The following is a 24616-nucleotide window of genomic DNA, read 5'->3' on the forward strand; positions in this document are numbered from 1 at the left end:
TGTTTATGTCTGCGGAATATTAACTATCAAGACGTCCTGTGGGGACTAATTGCACCCCGACTTTAAGCTGACGGGCTGGGGTGGCCAACCAAGAACTTAAATCAGCTAAGCAGCAAAACGTGACGCAAAGCTTCACAAATCCGTTGAAGATGGGTGTGGTTGGCCAATCAATCTAGGAATCTAGGAAACCGTTGGTCCGAGCAAGTTCCAGGGTGTTTGTGATTGTGATTATGATTATGATTATGATTACGATTATGAATATGAATATGAATATTATGATGCAAATATTGTCTCCTCTGTAATGCTATGATTGTTGTGTCTCTAGATAACGAGGAACTACACTTTCCTGGACTACATCCTGGGAGGATGCCAACTCATGTTCACTGTAAGAATTGTGATTTGTCTTTCACCACCGCTATACTGTATGCTGTATTGAGTACCTCACTTTTTATCATCACTCATGCGTGAGCGTTCGTGCGCACCTGTGTACCTACCCCCCCCCCCCCCACACACACACACACACACACACACACACACACACACACACACACACACACACACACACACACACACCTCATTACCACCGCCAATTATAACATACCGGTACATGTTTTCACATGCTTAAAAACAAGGGCTAAAAATAAGGTTCCATCCGTGTGTTCATCATCATCCACATTTCTATTTCTGGGGGAGGGGGGGGGGGGGTGGTACGACATGTACATACGGAGAATAACGAAGACATACAGTACACATGGGGTTTGGGAGGGGGGTAATTGAAGAAAAGGGAATGAATGAATATTTTGAAACAAGGCAATAGATATTTGTACTAAAGACAAAAAAAGACAAACAGACAAACAGGGAGAGAAAATAAAGTATGTTAGAGAGAGAGAGAGAGAGAGAGAGATAGAAAGGCAGGGAGGGAGAAACATAGAAAGAGAGATGGATGTTTGAGGAAGCAACTGAGGAAATCAACATTATGCTATTTTGGTCTCTGGAGAAACTCCATTTGTGTCCCTAGTGAGTGTCCATATGAATGGGCCAGGCATGACTTGATTGTTGACTGCAAACACTTGCACATACTGTATGCACACACACACACACACACACAGCTCTTTGTGTCCGTCCATTTTCCCCTCTCTCAGGGTCAGAAATGACACACTTTAGAGCACATAGATTAGAAGATTAGCGTTGCCATAGTTACACGTTGTGCTGTCGAGGATGGTATGCGTGTGTGTGTGTGTGTGTGTGTGTGTGTGTGTGTGTGCCACAGTGACAGAAGCAGACATGTGGAGATGCTAAAGGAGAGTGACGGAGAGAGAGAGTCACATGAGAAGGAAAAGAACGCCTTTCACCTTCCATTCCTTTCACCGAACCACTGGCATATGCAATGGTGGACTTTTGATTGATTGAATACTTTATTAGCAGTATATTAGGAAATGCACATGAAAGTACAGTTCAATGCAAGGTCTGCTAAGAGGTTTTAAACCCAAGAAAGCACTATGGCTTGTTTCCATTGGGGTCCTTTATCAATACATTCATGACAGACAATAATATATACAATACTATGAAAAACGACCAGCACATAAACGAGTAGAAATCGAAAAGTTGGCTCCCATATATCCGTCAATCTGAAACCAAAAATGTCAACTTTCTGCATAGAAGTGCAACCTAAATATGAAGTGTTCTTTGGTATAGAAAAACAAGTTCTGTGATATGTCTAGTTCAGACAGCCATGCAGAAATTATAAGCAGGCAAAAACATCCTCTAAACGCAGCTGAATGTCAAATACAGACGGAAGCATGAAGCCTGTTCTTCCGTGTTGCTCTACTTTATGGTAATGCTTCCGCACTAGCGGGCCAGGACCCAAAAGTGAATGTTCTGACAAGGTTGCAGACAAAAATAACACTAATAGAGCAATATTATTGCGTTATGTCGGGCCGTAGACTTTACACAGAGTGCAACATTTCTCTCCTGATGCAGCCACAACCACAATTCCGTCCCCAGGTGAATCAACTGATTTGCCAAAAGTAAAAACAAAACAAACAAACCAGGATGTGGTTACGCTGTGCAGATCAGATTTAGAAAGTGCAAGGATACAGTGTGGCTCAGAAGCTAGTGTGGCCACTTGGGATTCTGAAGCTTCCTAGTTCAGCCCCTGACTCCTCCTGGTTTAGTGTCCTTGAGCAAAGAGGTTGCTTGGTGTTTGCATGGCTGCCTCCACCATCGGTGTGTGAATGTAAAACGCTTTGGATAAAGGTGCTGTATAAATGCACCATTGATACTATATAACCTGTGAATTGAGATTTTCTTTCCCGAAAAACACAGAGCTTAAAGAAAAACACAGACGTGAGTGTCTGAGGTAACCTGACTCCGCCAGATGGCGACAGCAGTGAGTTCCTCCGAGGAGGGAACTTGTGAACTCATTACCGCCGCAAACCGGTCGGAGTCAGGTTATATGCGTTAAGGAGAGCGAGAGCTGTTGCCTTTGCTGGAACGTGGTTCTTCTGAGTAGTGGTGGTATTGAGATTAAGCCAGCAGTTTAAGCCAGAATGGTGCACTCTTGAATCCCTGCTGATTTCCCTTCAGGTTCAGATCATCTTACGGCTTCCCTTTTGTGACAGACCTGCAAATCTTTCCTCATTGCTTAAACATGCAAATAAATTATGAACACGCTGTGCCATCTCTTCATATAGATGCAGATCCCCCCCCCCCCCCAACTCTGGTTTATAGACACACGCACAGCAGTGGTGGAAAGTATCTAAGTATAGATTTATTTAAGTACTGTACAATTTGAGGTATTTGTACTTTACTTGAGTACTCCACTATATTATGTATTTGAAAACTTTACTTATCAATTGTTACTTTGTAGATTTAGATTATAAAGTCCATACATTTCGGCCATTTGAAAATAGCCTTATAGCCTTATTTATACATTTGAAAACGTGTGAAATGGGACATTCTGCATAATGAGATACCAATACTTTTACTCAAATAAATATTGAATTCCAGACTTTTACTTTAAACAGAGTATTTTTATATTGCAGTATTGATACTTTTACTTGAGTAAAAATGTAGTACTTGAGTACCTTTTCCACCTCTGCTTCTCTTCCACTTTCATACTATCGCCAACCAAAAGGCACATGCCAAGATGTTCACTCACACAATCTTTCATGTGCAGAAACTCTCCTGCTTACAACACAATACCCAAATATGCACAAATAACTCCTGCTTACATGCACTGACCCATTTACACATGCATGCACACATGTGCACACGCACGCAGGCACGCGCATGCACACACACACACACACACACACACACACACACACACACACACACACACACACACAGAGAGAGAGAGTTCTACGGTGTTCAATCAGACTTAGCATTGGCTCTAATCCTAATCTTTGCATGGGGAAAGAGTTCCCTGGAGGCGATGGGACTATTCTACTACACATTGAAACACAATGAGACACCATCCTGCTGCTCGTGATGGGATGTTTCTGAAAGAAAAAGAATGCTACAGTAATTATTCTGCATATATGTGTGTGTTAGATACTGCTTTTTAGCCTAGCTGCTTCTATTATGGAGTTTTGAGGAGAGCAAGTTAATGGGGTTTCTGGCAGGCTCAGAAGGAAAGAAACGCTCATTAAGGTTTGAGCCAGTGTTAATGTTTTCCACTAAAACTATGCAGTGCGACATACTGGGAGGTTGTAGATCGCCTATTTTCAGCATGCAACAAAGTGTAAAATCAACCATTACGATGCCAAAATATTTTGTTGTTTTTTTACTCCACTAAGACTAGACTAAAACTAAAACCTTTCAGATGACTAAAATATGACTAAAGCTAAATGAAATTTCATTCAAAAGACTAAACTAAATAAAAACATACTGTCAGAATTAACACTGGTTTGACCGCAGCAGTAAAGTAAGGAGTGAGGTCCTGTGTCCAGACTGTCCACCAAGCGGTTTTTTTCTTCCCAGATTGCAGCATATGTTTGGAATCATTTTACAACTACAATCTCGTTCTGTCCCTCTCTAGGTCGGCATAGACTTCACTGCATCCAACGGAAACCCTCGCGAGTCCTTCTCTCTCCACTACATCAATCCACTGGGCAGCAATGAGTACCTGGCAGCCATCTTGGCTGTGGGACAAATCATACAGGACTATGACACGTGAGTACACTATACTACAAGCTGCCATTTTGGCCTGAATCCTTGTTGAAACCCCTTTTCCCCCCTCACTGTATATGTTTCTTTTCCCTTTTTACCTCCTCTGATGATTTCCTGTTTTGACTATAAATGTTTTGATGAATTGAAAATGGTGGGCCCTATTGTAAACAAGTTTAATGCTTTATGGTGTCCACTCACAGTTAACAGTTTTTGTATTGAGTTGTACTTGAAATGTACTGTAATTATGCAAACTGTTAATAAATCAATAAATCAATCAATCAAACAAGTTGGCCATCATCTTGGCCATGTGCCAAATGATGGCTATATACATTCAGCATCATCTATATACATTCAATTGGTGTCCATCTTTGTTGTTTATTTTGTTAGTGGAACCATTTGTATCTTGATTTGATGACAAAGCAAATTTAGATTTTTAGTCTTTTGAATAACATTTAATTTAGTTTAAGTCATATTATATTAAGTCACATCTGAAATGTTACGACTAAATATAACATTTTAGTAGAGTAAATCTACAGTTGAATTTGTCTGCAAAAATGTATTGTGGCGGTGCCGTCGTAATGGCTGATTTTACATTTGACAACGCCACGCGTCTCTTTTGGGTCTCGGTCTAAAACGTTTAGCTCTCATTACTTTACCAGCTGTTGCTCCCTAATGTGTGTGAAATGAATACACAGTACAGTTTATCTCACTGCAAAACAAACTGTAACACCATTGTTTTTGTTTACTGTTACTGACAAATGGTCAAACTAACCTTCCACTCTGTTGCCATGGTTTCCTCCACAGCGACAAAATGTTTCCTGCTCTGGGGTTTGGAGCCCAACTCCCGCCAGACTGGAAGGTGTGTGTGTGTGTGTGTGTGTGTGTGTGTGTGTGTGCCAGCACTCATTGTATGTCCTTTTACATTATTTTATATCCTCTGAGAATGACAACGTACGCGTTTCGGCCTGTGTGGCCTTCCTCAGCGTTGTGACAAGTGACATATGAGGTTTCCACGCAACAGTACATTTTTGCCAATGAGAGAACAAATAGAAATAGAAGAAAGCAAGAGACAGAATAGAACACAACAATGTTTAGTGGTAAAGAATGCAATGCAACACACACACACACTCGGCTTATACCCACAAGCAAGCATGTATTGGACATGTACATTCACACGCACAAACACACACACACAAACATGTGCACACAGATAGCGTATGTACTGTACATATCGATATTATACATGCATATTATTCACGTGATTATGCAACTGTCAACCCATCTGTGTTGCCATGGCACTGAGCTGATGAAAAGGACAAAGGAGAGAGAAAGACAGAAAGAGAGAAGGGATGTGGGAAAAATAAAAAAAGAGAAAAATAGAGTTAGAGAGAGAGCGGCAGAAAACGGACAGATGATTCCTTCCACTGGTGTAATTATAAGAGCCTATCGGTGCTGAGAGAGGAAGCCAGTGTGAGACAAGAGCAATGAAAGAGACAGAGAGAGGCGGACGGATATACCATACAGTAGCTAAAATAGTTTCAGGGACCAGAATGGATGAGAATATCCTGTGGTACTATTATATTATACTAATTATAGAAAATACATTGACCCCGTTGTTGGGTAGGACACAGATTGGTTGACATTGTAAGTAAGGAGCCTTTCTCCTGTTTCTGTACCGCTGATGTACAAATACAGTATGGTGCTGTCACTTACTGTACCACCAATCCAACCATTGATGCTGAGCGCCAAGCATAGAAAGTGGGTTCCGTTACAAGAGTTACATTATTGTTAATCATCTGCATTACTTAATTTACAAGAAGTCTACACAATTAGAGAATAATAGAAGAATTGTTATTTTGTTCAAGGTTTTCTGTTCTATGGCGTTAACATCAATACAGCATGGAATTGTAGACAAAATCTCATCCAACGACAACAAAACCTAAGTTTTGGGTCTGAGTGGCTAAATCAAATGGTGGTCAGTGGCTCAAATGCCAAATAAATAATGGACCTTGATATGAAAAGGGTTGAAAACCACTGATTTAAACTAAAGCATACTATATGCAGATGGATGGGTGAGGATGGAGTGAACAGTGTTGTGTATATTTCTGTTTTCAGGTGTCCCATGAATTTGCCATCAACTTCGACCCCACCAACCCTTTTTGTTTAGGTGAGCTATCTTTGCAGACGTCATGATGATATGTGTTTTCTTTTAGAAAGACATTCTGGGGAATGTTGCAGCAAAAAGAGGATAAAGTGTTATGATGCAAAGTGAGTTGAACCCATAAGCAGAGTCACAGCAAAGTGAGCAAACAAGGGCAGATTTTAAAGTATTTCATGAAGAAAAATGGCAAAGTCTCACACTGAAGTAGAACTCCAGAAAATCAAGGCAAAAATACACTGGAGCAGAACACAGGAATCAGGAATATAACTCACTTCAGTGGAACACAGGAATCAGGAAACACCGGAATGACAAATAGTCAACAGAGGAAAGACATGCATCGGCAACAGCAAACTATGAACTGACAAAGGTGTTTTGCAATGAGTCCAGTTATATAGGGGGCAGGCTGATTGTAGAAGTGTTCACAGGTGGGATGACGAGGGAGTTGGAGACAGGTGAGTGAATGGGACTGCAGTGTGGAATGGAAAGTGGGAGTGGCCAGGGCTGACATAGTTTGTGGAGAGACAGACCCTAACATGCCTCATTGAAACAGGCTACATTCTGCCTTTATTCGCGGTGAAATATGTACCTAATTTTCTCAAAATAGTTGTGTGTTATTAATAAAAGTATGTGTGTGTGTGTGTGTGTGTGTGTGTGTGTGTGTGTGTGTGTGTGTGTGTGTGTGTGTGTGTGTGTGTGTGTGTGTGTGTGTGTGTGTGTGTGTGTGTGTGTGTGTGTGCGTGCGTGCGTGTGTGTGTGCGTGTCTCCTGTAGGTGTGGAAGGTATAGCACAGGCGTACTCCACCTGCCTCCCTCACATCCGTTTCTACGGTCCCACTAACTTTGCTCCCATCATCAACCACGTGGCGCGCTTTGCCTCCCAGGCCCTGCAGCAGGAAAGGGCAGCGGTAAGTGACAACGTTGGCCTATATACTGTATCTGCTACACGCCCAGTCACTCTGTGTCTCTGCAGAGACACAGAGAAGACTGTCCTCTGCAGTGTTCAGTTGGACGGAAGATTTAGTTTCACTAGACTGTTTTGGTGGGCCTTGATGGCGTCGCAATGCCCGATTTCACACTTGGTTGCATGCTGAAATTATCGGATCTACAAGCTCACAAAGCTTGTAGAGCTGCTATTTTCAGAGCACAACATGTTAGCGCAACAAAACATAAAATGATTTGTCTTGTAGTTGTACTGGATCTCTTCAACAATAGTCCTTCCCTAACACTTTAGTCTAGTTTTTTTAAATTGTTGATGAAGTTGTCAATATATTTAGTTTTAGTCATTCTAGCTTAGTTATTATTGAGATTTATTATAGAGAAAGTAGTTGACGAACATCATAGTCATCATTTTAGTGCCAGCATCCTTATTGTTGGGGGAGCATCAGCCAAAAAATAGCCAATCTACAAGGTCAAGTCTACAAGGTTGTAGTTCTGCTATTCTTTCGGCAAAGAGATTCGGTTTTGACGGGACAAAGTGGTCCATGTAGCCTACACAGAGCCAACTCAGGTCCAGTTCACTATAGGGTTTAATAGTAACAGTGATTGAACACTCTTAGTGTTCTCATGAATGCTGGCTTGCAAAACTTATTTTGACCTGAAGAGCAGGAGATATGAACACATAATTCCCATAGCCTGCTAGAGCAAAATAAAAAGTGTGTGGGGTGGCTAACCCTTTATTTCACTGTAATCTGTTTGAAGTGTTTAATACAACGAGTTAGTGGCTCTATACTCAGTCAAAGAGCCAGAATAAATTAATAAGCTTTGTGTTGTTGAGGCTTACAGTCTCAGTCTCTCAAAACACATTAGCTAAACACATTGAATTTATATGCCAATACATTTCTCGTCACATTCAACTCATTATTTTAATTATTCAAAGTTGACACATCATTATTGCCGGTCCCAGGGGAGACCAATATGAGTCCATGTCACTTAGTCAGCAATCTGAGAATCCCATCGTCAAATATTCGGGAAAATAGCGCCTCCCCAACAGTCTGTCTTGAGAGACTATTTAGTCAGTTACTGTACCTGACTGGCTGGGTAACAACCAAGCCCCCAGTGAGGGTGAGGCTCTCCAACGTTGAAGCACTGGGCCCTAGTGGTAAGAGGAGGGACTGCAGGCGGACCTGTGGAGTTATGACTCCTGTGCAGCTGGAGTTTAACATTGAGCCGAGTGCCAGTTTGCACTTCCGCATATTAGGCACCAAATTTTGGTGCCCAAATAAAAGAAGTAGACGGTTCTTCCGGGTGCTTCAAAACGCCACTGAGCAACTTCCACTGGAATGATAGATAGATAGATAGAGTTTTTATTAAAGTGTCCTACATAATAAGATGCCCAGCCCGCACAGGCTTACAAGACACTCACAAAATTGTACATATATAATAATACATATACACAAATAGACAGTTACTCATGGATACGTCGTTTTCCAACGTAACTGCCATGCCTTCTCTATACATTTTCCAAAAACAAGAATGGCTCCGGTTCAGTCTCTATCCTTTTAATACTCTATGGCAGTGGTCCTCAACAGGCGGACCGCGGTCCACGACCGGACCGCGGCACACCTCTCTGCGGACCCTGGATAAATGATAGAATAAAGAGAAAAGGCCTGGGCTGTGGCTCAGCGGTCCAGGCACCTTGGCTGGTAATCCAGTCTGGCAGTGTGCCACGGGTTCGACTCCCGATCCCGACGGCCTTTACTGCATGTCACTCCCCCATCTCTCTCCCCATTTCCTGTCAGCCTACTGTCTGTCCCTCCATACAAAATATAAAATAAAGGCGAGAGCCACAAAAAGAAGAAAAGAAGTCACCGCAACCGTGAGTTGAATTCTCTGTTGTATTCGATCAATGCCGAGAAACGCAATTAGCGCTCTGAATGTGGAGTGTGCGTGTGTGTATGTCATGATGACAATGTTGCGCTGACTGGCTCACTAGCAATTACACATTCACACATTCAGTTGAATGAACAAAATTTGATTTTTGGAGGTGAATAATGAATAATAGTGAATAAATATATTTTCATACTCTGCCAGACTGCCACCCCAGTATTGGTTGTTCGGGAAGAGACCCAGTTTGTATAGCTTGGTTTGACTTTACTAAACAGGCATAGTTGTTTCGGCCCACGTGGCCCGCGACCCGCAATTTAATTTGCGTGCGCATGAGACTGGACCATGGTCTTATTTCAACAAATATTTGTGGACCTTCAGCATTTCTAGTTGAGGACCCCTGCTCTATGGTAACAACTGACTACCCATTTTTGAACATGCATTATGTGAGCAATCGTCCCTCCAAGCTATGGAATATATAGTATATCCTCTGTTGCCAAACAAAAGAAAAGAAAACTAGCAGAGCAATCGTCCCTCGACTATCAAAACTCTCATGAGGATAATGGCTGCTCATCTGGGGTCAATCTCTATTCAATCTATACAGCTTTCCTTTCGCTCTGGTTCTTATCAGTTCCTTCATGTATCTGATTGTCCAATTCGTCGCTGATAAGCCAAACCTGAATGACCTGGTGCTGAACATGTCTCCCTCTTGCTCTCCGTGAAAGCAATTTAATGGACTCTTTATGTGGGAAGAGCCGACATGACATTTTGAATCATAAACTTTGATTGACTGACAGTAAAACATAATTAACACAAGGAATCTATCACGGTGTGGGAGTAATGCAGGACGGACGACCGGAGCACAGTAAACAGGGCTTTATTTGCTAAACAACAGGATCACAGGATGCCTCACAGGGCTAGTAGACACAGATACACACACGCGACGTGTCATGGAAACAATTAAGAATCACACAGGAGCAACACATAAATACCAACAAGCCGTGATGGCAATATTGTCCGCAGCTGAGTCCATAGGTGTCAGTCTATCAGGGGGGCGGGGAAACACACAGGGGGGTAAGGGCAAACGTGGTACGTCCTAGGACAGGACGTGACAGAATCAGTGATTGCAGAGACATTTGAATGACAGAAATCGTGTGCGTGGGATCTTGAGAGCAGGAACATGCTGTGCACACATAACACAGTATACGTCGCCCATCAGAACATTACAAACATTGGTTAATCTCCGTCCCAATTACACAAGATTCAACAATTGAAATGCTCCAAAAACTGATTATGCCCAGAATTAAGAACATTTGAAGAGAAGCAAAAAAAAACACTGAGCTGGTTAACCAAATCCCTGGTTACCTCTAGTTAGCAGAGCAACCCATCGATAATCAGTTTAGAACTACTTGTTCTAGAACATTCTACACAGGAACGGAACCGTGGCCGTGGGGCAGCGGTGGACGAACGGTTTGCGGAGCGGTCTTATATCGGAAGGTCGCTAGTTCGTATCCCCGGACCGGCACGTTAAAATTACCACCGTTGAAGTGCCCTTGAGCAAGGCATTGAACCCCTACCATGAAATGTTCTATAAGCAGGGCATGGTTGTAAACAAGTTCTTGAGCTTAGTCCAGTTACCCTGGGTAAACATGGTAACTTTGCTTTGCTTTGCTTACCTCATAGTGAGACTGCTGTTTAGGGCGCTGACAAAGTAGCCGTCCTGCTGTGTGCTATTCTTGCTCTCGTTCCGTTCACTGTTGGCGCTCCAGCTGTGTTGCATTGGGCTGAGACGGGTTAAAATTGAAGCTTTTGAACAGCGTAACCGATGCTGCTGGATAATGTTGTGCACAGCTGTTCATATTTTAAAGATTTGGAATACAAACGAGATCAGTTCAATAGTTCAAGTTGTTGCAAACAAAAAGTTTTATTGAATAAAGATACAACATTTTAATTGCCCACTTCAGCCCTATACATTTCTACAAGCATTTCTACAAGCTCACAAAACTTTTGGTTTAAGTACATTTTCATACCAATACTTTTGTAATATTACTATGACTTTTACTTAAGTAAAACATGTGAGTACTTCTTCCACCAGTGCCTATATGTCTGAGGGTAATAGCTAGGTATCACTATGCTCCCACACAGCCTTTTGTCCCTAATTGCACCCTGCCACCCAGCATAGAGAACAGGAATATAGACAAAGACTTGTTCTTGTTCTGTATTCTCACTGTTTCAGGGGCTATTCTTTGCTTATAGTGTAAGAGAGTCTTTATGGTTATGAATATGAATATGAGTTCAAACAGGTTGTGCGGAACAATGCAATGTGACAACGGTGACACAAGCACATACCGATTACATACAGGGGTGTGTGTGACTGTGTGTGTGTGTGTGTGTGTGTGTGTGTGTGTGTGTGTGTGTGTGTGTGTGTGTGTGTGTGTGTGTGTGTGTGTGTGTGTGTGTGCGTGCGCGTGCAACTGTGCGTAAGTAAACGTATCAATACTGCAATGTAGAAATACTCTGTTACTGTAAAAGTCCAGAATTCAAAAGTATTGTTATCAAGATGTACTTAAAAGTACCAGTAGAAAGTACTCATTATGCAGAATGTCCGATTTCACAAGTTTTCAAAATGTATAAAAATCTTTTGAAAATAGCAGATTTACAAGCTTGCAAATCGACTACTTTTAAAAGGCTGAAATGTATATAGGGCTGAAGTGTAGGGCTTAATGTAGGTTTTGTAATAATAATCAAAGCGTGCGTGCGTTGCCCTCTAGACGGTGTCACACGGTGTGTTCCTGACTGTCTGTGTGATAATGATTCACTAATGAGCGCAGCTGCTGGCACATTAAAGACAGACTTCAAAGCCCTTTCGTTCTGTGTGTGTGTGTGTGTGTGTGTGTGTGTGTGTGTGTGTGTGTGTGTGTGTGTGTGTGTGTGCGTGTGCGTGTGCATGTGCGCACGAGCGTGCATGCGTGCGCCATGGTTGTGTGACATGGAGCCTTCTTCTGTAGGCTCCATGTCAGACATGCCAATGATGCCATGTCTGTATGTCTCTGCAGAGATGTGTGTGTGTGTGTGTGTGTGTGTGTGTGTGTGTGTGTGTGTGTGTGTGTGTGTGTGTGTGTGTGTGTGTGTGTGTGTGTGCGTGTGTGCATGTATGTAATTGTTATGCCTAATTTATGCCCCATCGTGCAATGGTGTCGCATACGGAAATAACTGGTAGAACGGCTATTTTCGGTGAAGATATTTGCAGAGAAAACACGAGGGGGACTAGTATAGAGCCTTTGTGACACACACACACACACACCAAGACACACACACACACACACACACACACACACACACGCATGCACGCACGCACGCACGTAACGCATGTATAGTGAGACAACTGCTCATAGACAACTCTTTAGTTTACACTACAGTATAGTAGTAGTGTAGTTTATAGTAAATGGTATTTCTACAGTGAATTTATCCCAAGCACTTTACAATATACACCAGTAAGATGCCCGAGGGCGAGAAGCGTGCACACACCCGCCTCGTTGATGGCAGACTGCTGGGCGAGCGCTGGCGCATTGGCATGGGGGGTCAGGTCAACATGGAATGTCAGAACAGGTTCTGAAATATATCCATATGGAGATCTAATGGTTTGACAGATGTAAAGTTACTGGCCAATAGTGATGAGAAATCAGGGATCTCCATATATGGGCTTAACTGCGACAGCAGGTCACATTTACTCTGACATCAGGGTCTCCACATATCCATCCCTGATGATGTCACGAGACCTGGGCACCATATATGGTGCCCGACACACTAACGGACGGGAAATGCTCGATTCCATAGTTAACTGCAACCTTCGGTCGCAATTACATTCACCCACACACCCACGCACACACGCACGCACACACACACACACACACACACACACACACACACAGACAACTATACCCCCTGAGGCTGAGCCTGCACTGCCATCGCTTGTTGCCCGTGTTCATGTTTTAATGGCATTTCGTGTTTATGTATCCTTCCTTTGAACACTAGTTGAGATCCCAGTGAGATTTACTTCCCTGTTCATATACGTACTATTCTCACTGTATACATTACACAGTACACTACTGTCCTCCATGCACAGCCATGCAATGCATACTGTATCTCCCTTGGTACTGTTGATATCAGCATAGAAACAAACTGAGTAAGTATAGCTCACATCTTTTAACAACCACACCAAACCCCACGGCTACACTAAATAAACAAAAAACAAAAACATAAAGTTGTACCGTATAGATCCATTTGTTTGTTTTCTTTGTTGTGTCCCAGCATAATTAACATGCATTCTAGAGAACACAATTCCCATGCTTTATTCCTCTTTTTCTCTCATGTTTATTTTTTATCCTATTTTCTCACTGCCTCCTTTTCTGCTATAGCTCTATAGCTCCAAGCCAGTCCCAAAGGGACTTGGTCCCTTGTTGTTTTTGTCTGGTTTTTTTCGTCTCCTCCTTCCGCCAAAAATAGCAGTTCTGGCTGAACTGTGCAGTCGGTTTTCGTGAAACTCTGTAATATGGTAGAGGGCCATGCCAAAAGATGCAAAGCCCATGACCATTGGCCAAAGGGTGGTGCTATAGCACTCAATTGAAAATGCAAACTCCGCCCTCAGATATTGTTTTTCTGCCTGGATTTTTCAGCAATTAGCATGAAACTTTCTTGCTGCTTGTAGCTATATTTTCTTTTCTTCTTTTCTTTTTTTTAACGTTCTGTTTATTCAATTTTAGAAGTTTTTTTTAACAAATGCAGAAATAAACTGAGAGATAAACAGAGTAAAAAAAAAATTAACAACACGCACACACAAGAAGTAAACAACACAAGTCAAGACAACCAAAGAAACAAGGAAATATTAATGGAAAAAATACAATCAGTATACAACACGTGAAGCTAAGGACCACGTAGCAGAATCGATATAACTAACTAATATAAAACAGCAACATTTACAAGCTCACACCGCATCACATCAGGCTTCAGGATGCTATACTTTGCACTACTGTCGGTTGGGTTTGTGTCACTTTGGCACTCATGACGTTTTGTGACAGCGCTTCCCTGCAGCTTTTCTCACTAAGGCACCCTCTCCTCTCCTGCAGGGCATGGCACTCGTGGAAGCAATTTCTCCACCTTGCCTGTGTTTCCTGCTTTGTGGTAACCAGATATTCTCCTCTACATACAGTACCTTGTATTATCCCATTTTCCAAAGCCTAATCCTTTCCCCCAGGTCTTTCCCCCCCAACTTCTCTGCTTTTCTGTTCCTGCACTTTTCATTCCAATTCATCCATCCCCCTTTCTCTCCTCTTCATGCCTTCCTCTTCATCTGTCGTGCACTGGGGCAGTGTTAATTTCGTCAACTACAACTATGGCGAAAAGTCTAAATGTATTGACACATGAAAACTAGACTATAATGTTAATGAGGGGCTAGTTGAGAAGATATGTTCACTAGTAAAGACCACACCATCAAAACAAAGAATCAAGTTTGGTTGTATTTATTGAAACGTTAAACAGGTAAATGCAGTGTATGATGAGGAACTGTGGAAGGAATGAAAAATGGCTAGTTGTTGTGCAGAAGGGGTTGTTGGGGGTTTGTTGGGCTGAAGAGGAGAGGGTGGCTTAGTGAGAAAGGCTGGAGGTTGGAATGGAGGTTGAGGGAGAAGCAAGCTGGGATGGGGGGGCGGCAGGGAAGAGGGATGGAGAGGAGAGGGCGGGGGGGGCGGAGGACCCTGGAGAATTTGGCTTTGGGGCTCGTGATCGATCGACGATCAGACGTGACTGAGTCCCCTCCGGAAAACCTGCGTGAGAATGGATGCGTATGAGAGAGAGAGGTTAGTCAGATGCGGGAGAGAGAAGATTAGTTACATGCATGGGTAGGAGAATGGGATGGATGTGGGATGCGAGAAAACTGTGCATGGATGCTGGTGGGCACAGCGGGGTACCGTCCTTGTTTAGCTTGGACGGTGGCGATAAGATTGTTATGCAGGTGAGATTATTAGGAGGAGTTGATATTAATCAGATTGTGGCGTTTACGTGACGGGAGGAGATTGTTCCCCAGTGTGGTCTTCCCTCCTGAACCTACGTTGTACCAACTTCATTACTTCATTACGTTTGGTTGCGCTCGGGTGTTGCTCTCTGAAAAAAGCAGATTCACAAGATCACAGTGAGCTTGCAGTTGTACATCAGCTATTTTCAGCATGCAACCAACCAAGTGTAAAATCTGCCATGCATTTACGACGGCATCAAAGGCCCACCAAAATATATATTTTTTAAACAAAATCAACTGCAGTCGACTAAAATCACATGATATTTAGTCAACTGAACTAAAACATTTCAGATGACTAATGTAATACATGACTAAAGTTAAATGGAATTTTACTCAAAGGACTGCGACTCATGAACTAAAACTAGATCAAGATTTGCTGTGAAAAACGGTCCAATTCATCCATGATCCCCCCTTTCTTTCTCTCGTCCCCATGCCGGTGCTTCCTCTTTATCTGAGGTTTGGACGTGCCGTGGTGGGCAGATGGCATGATCAGTCATATGAATGAAGTGCAACAGAATGCGAATGAGAGGGACGAAAACCTTTATTTCTGTTTTCGGCCCGTCTCTCCTTGTTTTTCCATCCCTTCCATCTGTAATAATGACTCAGAACAGATCAGAGCATCTTCGGGCACAGAGAAAGGCTCGGGACATTGAGTCGAAATCAAAGGAAACAGCACGTCTTCACTGATAAACAGGTGGTCAATCATACGCGTGTAACAAAAAAAACAGGGAGAAGGCAGGAATCCAAATCATCATAGTGAAGTTCACCAAAATCAAAAGAGAAATCAGTCCAACCAAACACATCAAATATTAGATGTGATCAAACAAACACCATGGGGAAAACAAACACTATAGGAACCAGATAGATCAAAGAGAACAGAGATGGTACTAAGGTGTACTGATTATGAAACTAGTTCCACCTTACAATTCACCCAATCACGCATACACATACACAGACGGGTGTTATTATTATATAGAGCTTTAGTCATCCATCTGTTACAGAGTAGTGTGAACTATCCTTACACCTGGGAAAAACTGAATCCATTCTCTTCGGATCAAATAGTAATCTCAGCAAGGCAGATGGCTTCTTGGTTAGAGTGGGTGAAAGATGGAATTACCTACAGTACCTAGGTTCCATCCTGGAGGTGATAAAATAGCCACCAACGTAATCAAAAAAGTCAATCAAAGAACAAGATTCCTTTACAGGATCTCCTCACTGGTCAACAAAAACACCTTGAAGACCTTAACAGGAGCCCTCATACAAGGTTTCTTCGACTATGCATGCACCTCCTGGTACCACAACACCTCAAAGGCCCTTAAAACAAGGCTCCAGATCGCCCAAAACAAACTGGTCAGGCTCCTACTTGGCCTCACCCCCCGAACCCGCCTCACCCCTGTCCACTTTGACAGGCTGGAATGGCTTAGGCAATGGGTCTGGTCCACAAGATTCATTAAGACATGTGAATCCCTTGACTCCTTCAAAACCGCTCTCAAAGGGCATCTACGGACGGCTGCAATTCGTAAAATCGGAATCCCCCTCTCCCATTTTTCCCCCTCACTATATGTTTCTTTTCCCTTTTTACCTCCTTTATGATGAATTCCTGTTCTGTTCTGTTCTTTGGCTATATAGAAGTGTCTATTTGTATGTCCTTAAATGTTTTGATGAATTGAACATGGTGGACCCTCTTGTAAACAAGTGTAATGCTTTATTGGGTCGTCCACTCACAGTTAACAGTCTTTGTATTGAGTTGTGCTTGAAATGTACAGTAATTCTGCAAACTGTTAATAAATATTTCAATCAATCAAAACTAGTGTGAACAATAAAATTCAGTTCTAAGATGTGACACTATAGATAGAGCACCGAAGTTTGATATCACTAGAGAGCGCTAAGTCCACTGGTTTGTGTACTTTTTTATTTGTATTATAATCCCCAATCCCCATAGGGGACACTAAGGTCACATTCATATCAGAGAGCTTTGCTGCGATTAAAACGAATCCTGCTGCGCATTTTCAGAAAGTGCACTTCGTTTGGCAGGTGTGAAGGCTCATTCGAATCGTAATGCGTATCAAAGAACCGCATTATACTCCGAGCAAAAACGGGGGTTTCATTTCGCTTCCAATCGCACTTGGTTACGATTCGGTGCAGGTGTGAATGCAATCCGCAGTAAATAAAGGAAATGAAGCAAACAATGTGGCGGGTGAGGAGCTGAAAACAGTTGGAGACAGAGAAGGCATATTTTACGCAGCGCAAAGATGTCCTGTTACCGTGGATAGAAGTGGTCGAATGAGGAGACTGAAGCCCTGATCGAAATGAGGACGAGTAATCAATTGCTTAAGAAAATACATAAACACTGCAGTGCAGTCAGTGTAATAGTATTATAGCCTACAGAATATTCTGTCTGTCTGTGCGTGCAGTAAACAGTGCTGTCACTGTGTGGGGACTAGTGGGGAGTAGGAACTTTCATCTCAATAAACGTGTAAACATTTTGCGCTGCTGTCTGTTATATCAGTGCGCTCAGCGCTGTGCCTCCATGCCCAAAAGAACAGTGTGTGGCTGCGTGCGTATGGTGTGAGAGCGAGAGAGAGAGGGTGGCCGGGGGGGTCCAGTCAGACGGCACGACACATGCACGTTATGAGTATAATTTTATCACCATAGATTTCACTGTGTAGGCTAGTTTATGAATGGAACACATTGATAAAGGTCCCCCTGCTGCGTTTCCAATTGCTGCGGATGACAGCTGTGTGAAGGCAAACCGCAGCTAATTAATTATGCAATAATCCCAAATTCTCCGCCCATACGCATTGAGTCTACCGAAGTATTAGGTGAGAATGTGACCTTAGATCGCCTCATAAGAACTGTGCTTGAAAAATAAACAAATCATCCCGGCCGTTTCACTCATGGATATGAAGACTGATTGCAAGAAAACGCTAAAGTTGCTGTCGAATTAGTTACATTTTCGCTAGAAATTGACATTTCGCCAATGGGCTTTGACCTTTCTAGATATCATCTATCTGGAAATGTCAACAGCAAGATTGCACGGAGCAAAAGAGGAAAACATTAATATTTGGTCTGGTATTGCAGATTTGGTTAAGGACATGATTTAGTCATTATTATTATTATTATTTTCCCATTGCACAGTGGTAGGAGTCCTGACAATTTGTGGCATCTTTGGTCCCGGGGGGAGGGGTGGGTGGGATTGTTTGTTGTTTGTTTATGTGTTCCTTTCTTTTGCTGTTATATGTGTTACTTTTTATATGTGTTTTGTTTTCTTTATTCATTCATGGTGTTGTGTTTTATTGTGATTTTTTCCCCGCTAGAAACAAGACTATCAAATATGACGATCAGAGACAATATCCCGACAATATCGCAGTGACAGTTTGTTTATTCTTGGACCACAATTCTCATGAGACGATTTTAAGATGACCCCAAGTTATTCTCCATAGAGAAAAACTTCTGCAAAGCCCTTGGAACCAGGGCATGAGTGAGTGACATAAGGACTTCGCTCAAATGGGAGACACCATGCAAAACCACACAGTGAGGCACAAAGTCTAAAGTCAATGTTACTTTATTCCACTATACCACTATATAACGATAAAACCAGAGCAGTGAAATATGGGGCATGGTCATAGGACAATATTAGGACATCAATTCAGCGTCCAAGGTTAACAGTCAAACAGTTAAATGCCACAAGTTCCAATGATTAAAATCCAATAGCAGATTGAAGTGTCCATTTGGCTCCTTCTCAAATCCACATCCTCTGTCCTTTCTGTATAGTGCCGTCTGGGCGCAAGGCACACTGTCACGTCAGAAAACGTCTCTTCCGGGTTTTTAAACAGCTGGTGGATTGGAAACTACGCTATAGTGACGCTATAGTGCACAGCTTTGCCAACTAAGTTGAAGCTGCAGCACCTTTCCATCCACCAGCCTCTTGACTCTTAAGTGTGCCTGCACCCACATGTGTGTACGTGCGTCACCATGTCTAGGGCCAAACTGCCTCATTCTCCCACAGTAGCCCTTAAATAGGGACTTTAGGGAGAGCCCGGCACCAATAGTAGCCTAGCAATGTTCAATTTACTTGTCTAATTGGAGTCATCAATGCTGACCTGCTGCCACTGCTACTAATATAGACTGGCTTCCAAAACACTGCAACTTTGTAACTCAAAATGAAATAATAAAGAAAAGCATGCATGCACACAAAATGAACATCAAAAGGAATCAACATAAAGCCAGCTATACTACAAATTAATCAGTAGTCTGCCAGCATGACACATCCACTCAAAACCATTTACAACCTACGCTTTTATGTTCACACAATCGCGACAGCTGAGGTATAGCCATGTGAGACACCGTGCAGATATACTAACACCGTTGCTCCTGAGTCCTGACATGTGTGACTGGTTACAATTAACCTGTGGCCAGGTTAAAACTCACCCTTGGCAGGTTCAAACTAACATGTGGCTCCCGAACATGCGTGGCAGGTTAAAACTAACCTGTGGCAGGTTAAAACGTGGCTTCCTGTGAGGTTAGGTTTAGGCTTGGGTATTGGGTAGGGTGTAGGACTAATGCCTGTCGGACCAAACACATGCACCCTGAGGCAAACACATGCACCCTGAGGCAAACACATGCACCCAATCACTTGATTGGTTTTTCCTGATGACGACCACACCCCCTATGGAGTCCACCTGTTGTTGCTCCCCTATAAGTGTGTGTTTGTCCTATGGCTTGTTTATTCCCTGAAGAAGGCCGAAAGGTCGAAATTTTGGATTCTTGTCAATAAATACACAGCATCGTGGCTACGAGTGTGCAGCCTTTTTCTCATTTTTCCCTGAGGCACCGCAGCCTGCTTGTCAAGGCCAGTTACTGTGTAGCTTCAGTGACACTTTGAGTAGAAGCAGCTGGGGATTGATCCTGGAACCTTCCCATTCCACAGACGGACTGTTCTTTCCACCTGTCTAGCGTCCTACCTTCTCCTCAGCTCTCTTTCCCTCTCTCCTTGTCATCCCCTCTGCAGCAGTACTTCACTCTCCTCATCATCACGGACGGCGTCATCAGTGACATGGACGAGACGCGCCACGCCATCGTGCAGGCCGCCAAGCTCCCCATGTCCATCATCATCATCGGTGTGGGCAACGCCGACTTCGCCGCCATGGAGTTCTTGGACGGAGACGCCAGCGTCCTGCGCTCCAACACAGGAGAGGAGGCGGTTCGGGACATTGTCCAGTTTGTCCCTTTCAGGGACTTCCGCAATGTGAGTATTCATGAAGATAGAAATGTATACTTTTCTTTCTTTCTTGCTTGGACTGTCGAACACATGGTACAAATAGTACAAATAGGCCTCTACAGGCCTAAAGGGGAAACAAACAAGTAACAACTCGCCATGTCCTTAGACACTTGGGTGAGGGAAAAACCCATAATATGGAGAAGGTAAAAACAAACTAAAAAACATGGAAAAGAAAGGGAAGAAAGCTTGGGAAAGATCACAAAGGAGTGTATACCCTTTCAGGGCAGACATGCATGCGATAGGTGCCCACTGAGTGAGAAATAAGACAAATCACCTTCCATCCATTTCAGGTGTAAACTGTTTGGAAACATTTTGGCTCTGATTCTTGTGGCACTACCATGCCAGGAAGGTGCAATGGAGAAATGCAATTGCTGATTGGAAACTCACATTGAATTAATTTTGCCCATAGCGAAGTGTTATATGATTTGTTTTTTCATACCCTACAAATGGTAGATGCAGATAGCTACTCAGCAGTTACTCATTTGGCATTTAGTGAAGAGACCCTTATCCATGCATTTGTTACCTCCCGCCTGGACTACTGCAATGGAATCCTGTTTGGGGTACATTTTGTAAAGCGTCCTTGGGTTCATGAAAGGCGCTATATAAATTCAAGCTATTATTATAATTAATGCTTGCCACAGACACATTTGTCTATGTACAGACACATTCATGAGCCCTTGTGTCTGTTTTTAATACTGTATGGAAAAAAAAGAAACGTGGTGTCTGGAGTGCTCAGAAGTCCAAAAAAGTATAATGAAGGTGCTCTTTGGTTGGAGACTCAGAATGTACAAAAGGAAAAAAACAATAAGGCACTCATCTGGTGAAAACGTGAAATGCCTTTATTTATTACCCACACGTAGCGGCCATACGGCCTTCTTCAGGGTACACGTATGTAAATTATGTATGCATGCAGTTTGTATTTGTATTAACGGTTCCTTAAACTCGTGTGTGTGTGTGTGTGTGTGTGTGTGTGTGTGTGTGTGTGTGTGTGTGTGTGTGTGTGTGTGTGTGTGTGTGTGTGTGTGTGTGTGTGTGCGTGCGTGCGTGCGTGCGTGCGTGCGTGCGTGCGTGCGTGCGTGCGTGTGTGTGCGCGCGCGTGTATTTTATTTCTCAGGCGCCAAAGGAGACTCTAGCCAAGTCAGTGCTAGCTGAGCTGCCTCAACAAGTCACCCAGTACTTCAAACAACGGAATATGTCGCCTTCCAACGCAGCACCTGAGTGAGAAGACTCGGAGGCCATAAGTGTATATTATACTACGTTATAATATATCAATTGCCAAAACTATGCCATGAAAGTGTGTACACCAGCTGCAATTGAACAAAAGAACAATTTGCAGACACAAACATACAGTCAATCTGATTAATCCATTTGCTAGGTTCTCATAATACAAGGTTTTGAATAGGTCTTCAATGAGACTATCAAAATTTAAATGCTTTCTGTTTAATTAGTGTCTATAAAACAGGAAACAGGCTGTCGATAATGTAAAAATTGAGATAAAGGACCTTGCATGTGTGGCAGGTGTCTCGGAAAATACTTTATTGTTATTATGCAGGTACATTATGGTATTGAAATTATTTTAGCTTATGGAAAAGGACCCAATGAGATCAAAGATCACAGATTTATGCATGTGTATATGTTATGTGATTGATACTGTGATACATAGAGCCCCTTGGTGTAAACTTAGCTCCTAAGTTAAAAAAAAAAAGAAAATAATTATTGTTATTGATTGAAATACACCCACTTTGCCACCTGGACCCTTTTCAAATGATGGATACTGTAAGTGAGGCCGTATTCCATGTTCATGTTCTCGTGGTTAACATTTTGAGCCTGGACAGAGGCACAAATACCTACACATGTCTACAACATGTCCACTGACTGCTTACAATGTACACTTTGTACAGCATAAGCATAATATACAATCTTAACAGATGCACTGCTGCAGGACTGTTGCTCCATGCAGCACCGAAGAGGAGTTGTTCATTGTACATACATAAAATGCGCTTTATGTTACGTTATGCTTAATAAGTTCCATGTACCTGACAAAACCATAAAGGGAATAGTGTCTAGTGATAACACAAATACAGGGTAGATATAGGATAGATACACAATGAAGAATGCAGGGAGACTTATACCATACTGTATATAGCCTACTCTACTGCTGGTTTTGGGGTCCATTTATTTATTTGTAAAGAAATATATAATAATAATAAAAAGATCGTATAGCCTGAGTACCGGTATATACTTTGTCGTACAATGTATCATACGGCAAAATGACAGATCTACAAGCTGTGTTGTGAGCTTTAATTGTAGATTGTCTGTTTTCTGGTGTGCGATACACTTTTGTACAACAGGGTATAAATTAAGCATGTCCTCTGCATGTTGCAAATATCAACTCAGTTTACAAAGCAATGCTGACAGTGACAAATGCATGTTTTTCTTTTTTTATTATTATGTATTCTAATTTTGTAAGATATTTTGTGAAATGAAAAATAAGCTGAGAGTCAACACGTGGCAAAGAATTTCAATTGAGACGGCCACATTACTTTACACTTTCCCGATGCCTAATTGGGAGCTTTTGAAATGCATATATTATCGAATGTACATTTCTAATGAAAGTCATGACAAGCCAATAGACTTGTTTCTTTCATGTGATCTTTTATGCAGTGTTCAAATGTTAGTGTACTCTGTTGTACTAATATGTGTATTACTGTGTACCTTTGTACTGATTCTGAACATGTTGCTATTTTTTTAAGTTGTGTATTTCCCCCTTTCAGGTCAATAAACTGAAAGAAATGTCAAACTGCGTATGAAGAAACTTAAATACATTATACATTACATTACATACATCAAGTTCAAGTTCTTTATTAATGTCCCCGGGGGGGGGGGGGCAATTTGGTTTACAGCAGATCGTAGAGGTTTGAAACGTAAAAACAGTAGCCACAACACAGCAACAGACATGTGACAACATATAGCATGGGCACATCTGTGCAATTGATAAAAAGGATAAGAAAATAACAGAGTAGCCAAACATCATAATTTGTTGTACGTTCTTACGGCAGCATTAACTGCTCGGATCGAGGCAGGGACAAAGGAGTATTTGTACTTGTTCTTTGTTGTCCTATACCTATAGGGACACACAAGCGAAGGCCAGATGGCAGCAGCATATACTCCGAACTGAGTGGGTGGGCACTATTTGAGCGGATGGACAGGGCTTTTTTGAGCAGCTGTCTATTATAGAAGAAATTGGAAGAAATCCAGTTGGATGCCAGTCATTTTAGAAGCAGTTTTCACAATTCTCCAAAGGGAATTTCTATCTTTGAAAATGAGGTTACCGTACCAACAGATACAGGAGAAAGAAATAACGGAATGTAGGCTACAGTATGTAGGCACTATATCAGGCTTTTGTCCACACATTAAACCAAGCCAATTTTCATAGGCAGTAAAGGCTTTGCTGGCCCTTCTTGCAAAGCATGTCAGTGTTTGCGTCAAATTTCAATTTATTATAGATGATCGTGCCAAGATACTTATAATTGGGTACGATTTCCACTGGCTGGCCTTGGATGACATTGACATAACAAAGACAATATCAGTAGCCTACCAGTATTCTGATGTGATGTGATGTGATCTGCTGTGGGCCACATTAATGAAGGTGGGGGATGGATGGTTCAGGATGTCTTCAAGGGAAAAGGTCAGTCTTATAAAGTTTCAGGCGTGTGCTAAATAAATCAAACATTATAATGAAATAAATACAAATATCAGGCCATCAATACTATATACAGAAATGCATTTTAATCATGGTTGTTAACAAAATAGAAATACAAAACAACACACCTCCTTGGAGTCCCTCTTTGACAGAAACACCTTGTCCACTGATACAATGAAATGGTTTGGCCCAATTTGACCCCAATCAGTGGTTGCAGGTGTTTCCAGCTGGCAAACCTATTTAAAGTCTTGAAACCCATTTTGAACATTTGATGATCCAGAGCAGAGTTTGATGCGTTTGCTTGAATAAAGAACCTAAAGTATAGCTTGCCATTTGTCCATACACCACCCAGCAAGCGTGCACTCTTGTGGGCATGTAGCCTACAGCACAATCTGTTGGCCTTTGG

At 42.3% G+C, this 24616-nt stretch overlaps 1 protein-coding gene across 1 annotated transcript in view; it reads left to right on the forward strand.

Moving 5' to 3' along the window:
- cpne2 (copine II) overlaps positions 1-23267 on the forward strand; it is a 46498-nt gene extending 23231 nt beyond the window's left edge. Inside the window, exons 10-16 of the mRNA XM_080761854.1 lie at positions 326-385; positions 4043-4176; positions 4978-5032; positions 6289-6340; positions 7105-7238; positions 20238-20474; positions 21622-23267. Coding sequence (XP_080617980.1) covers positions 326-385; positions 4043-4176; positions 4978-5032; positions 6289-6340; positions 7105-7238; positions 20238-20474; positions 21622-21729 — 780 coding nt within the window. The 3' untranslated portion in view covers positions 21730-23267. The remainder of the gene's footprint in view (positions 1-325; positions 386-4042; positions 4177-4977; positions 5033-6288; positions 6341-7104; positions 7239-20237; positions 20475-21621) is intronic.
- Positions 23268-24616: the final 1349 nt, after the last annotated feature.

The sequence above is a fragment of the Protomyctophum bolini genome (genome assembly GCF_963924005.1).
Source record: "Protomyctophum bolini genome assembly, chromosome: 4".
In the NCBI taxonomy this organism is placed as follows: domain Eukaryota; kingdom Metazoa; phylum Chordata; class Actinopteri; order Myctophiformes; family Myctophidae; genus Protomyctophum; species Protomyctophum bolini.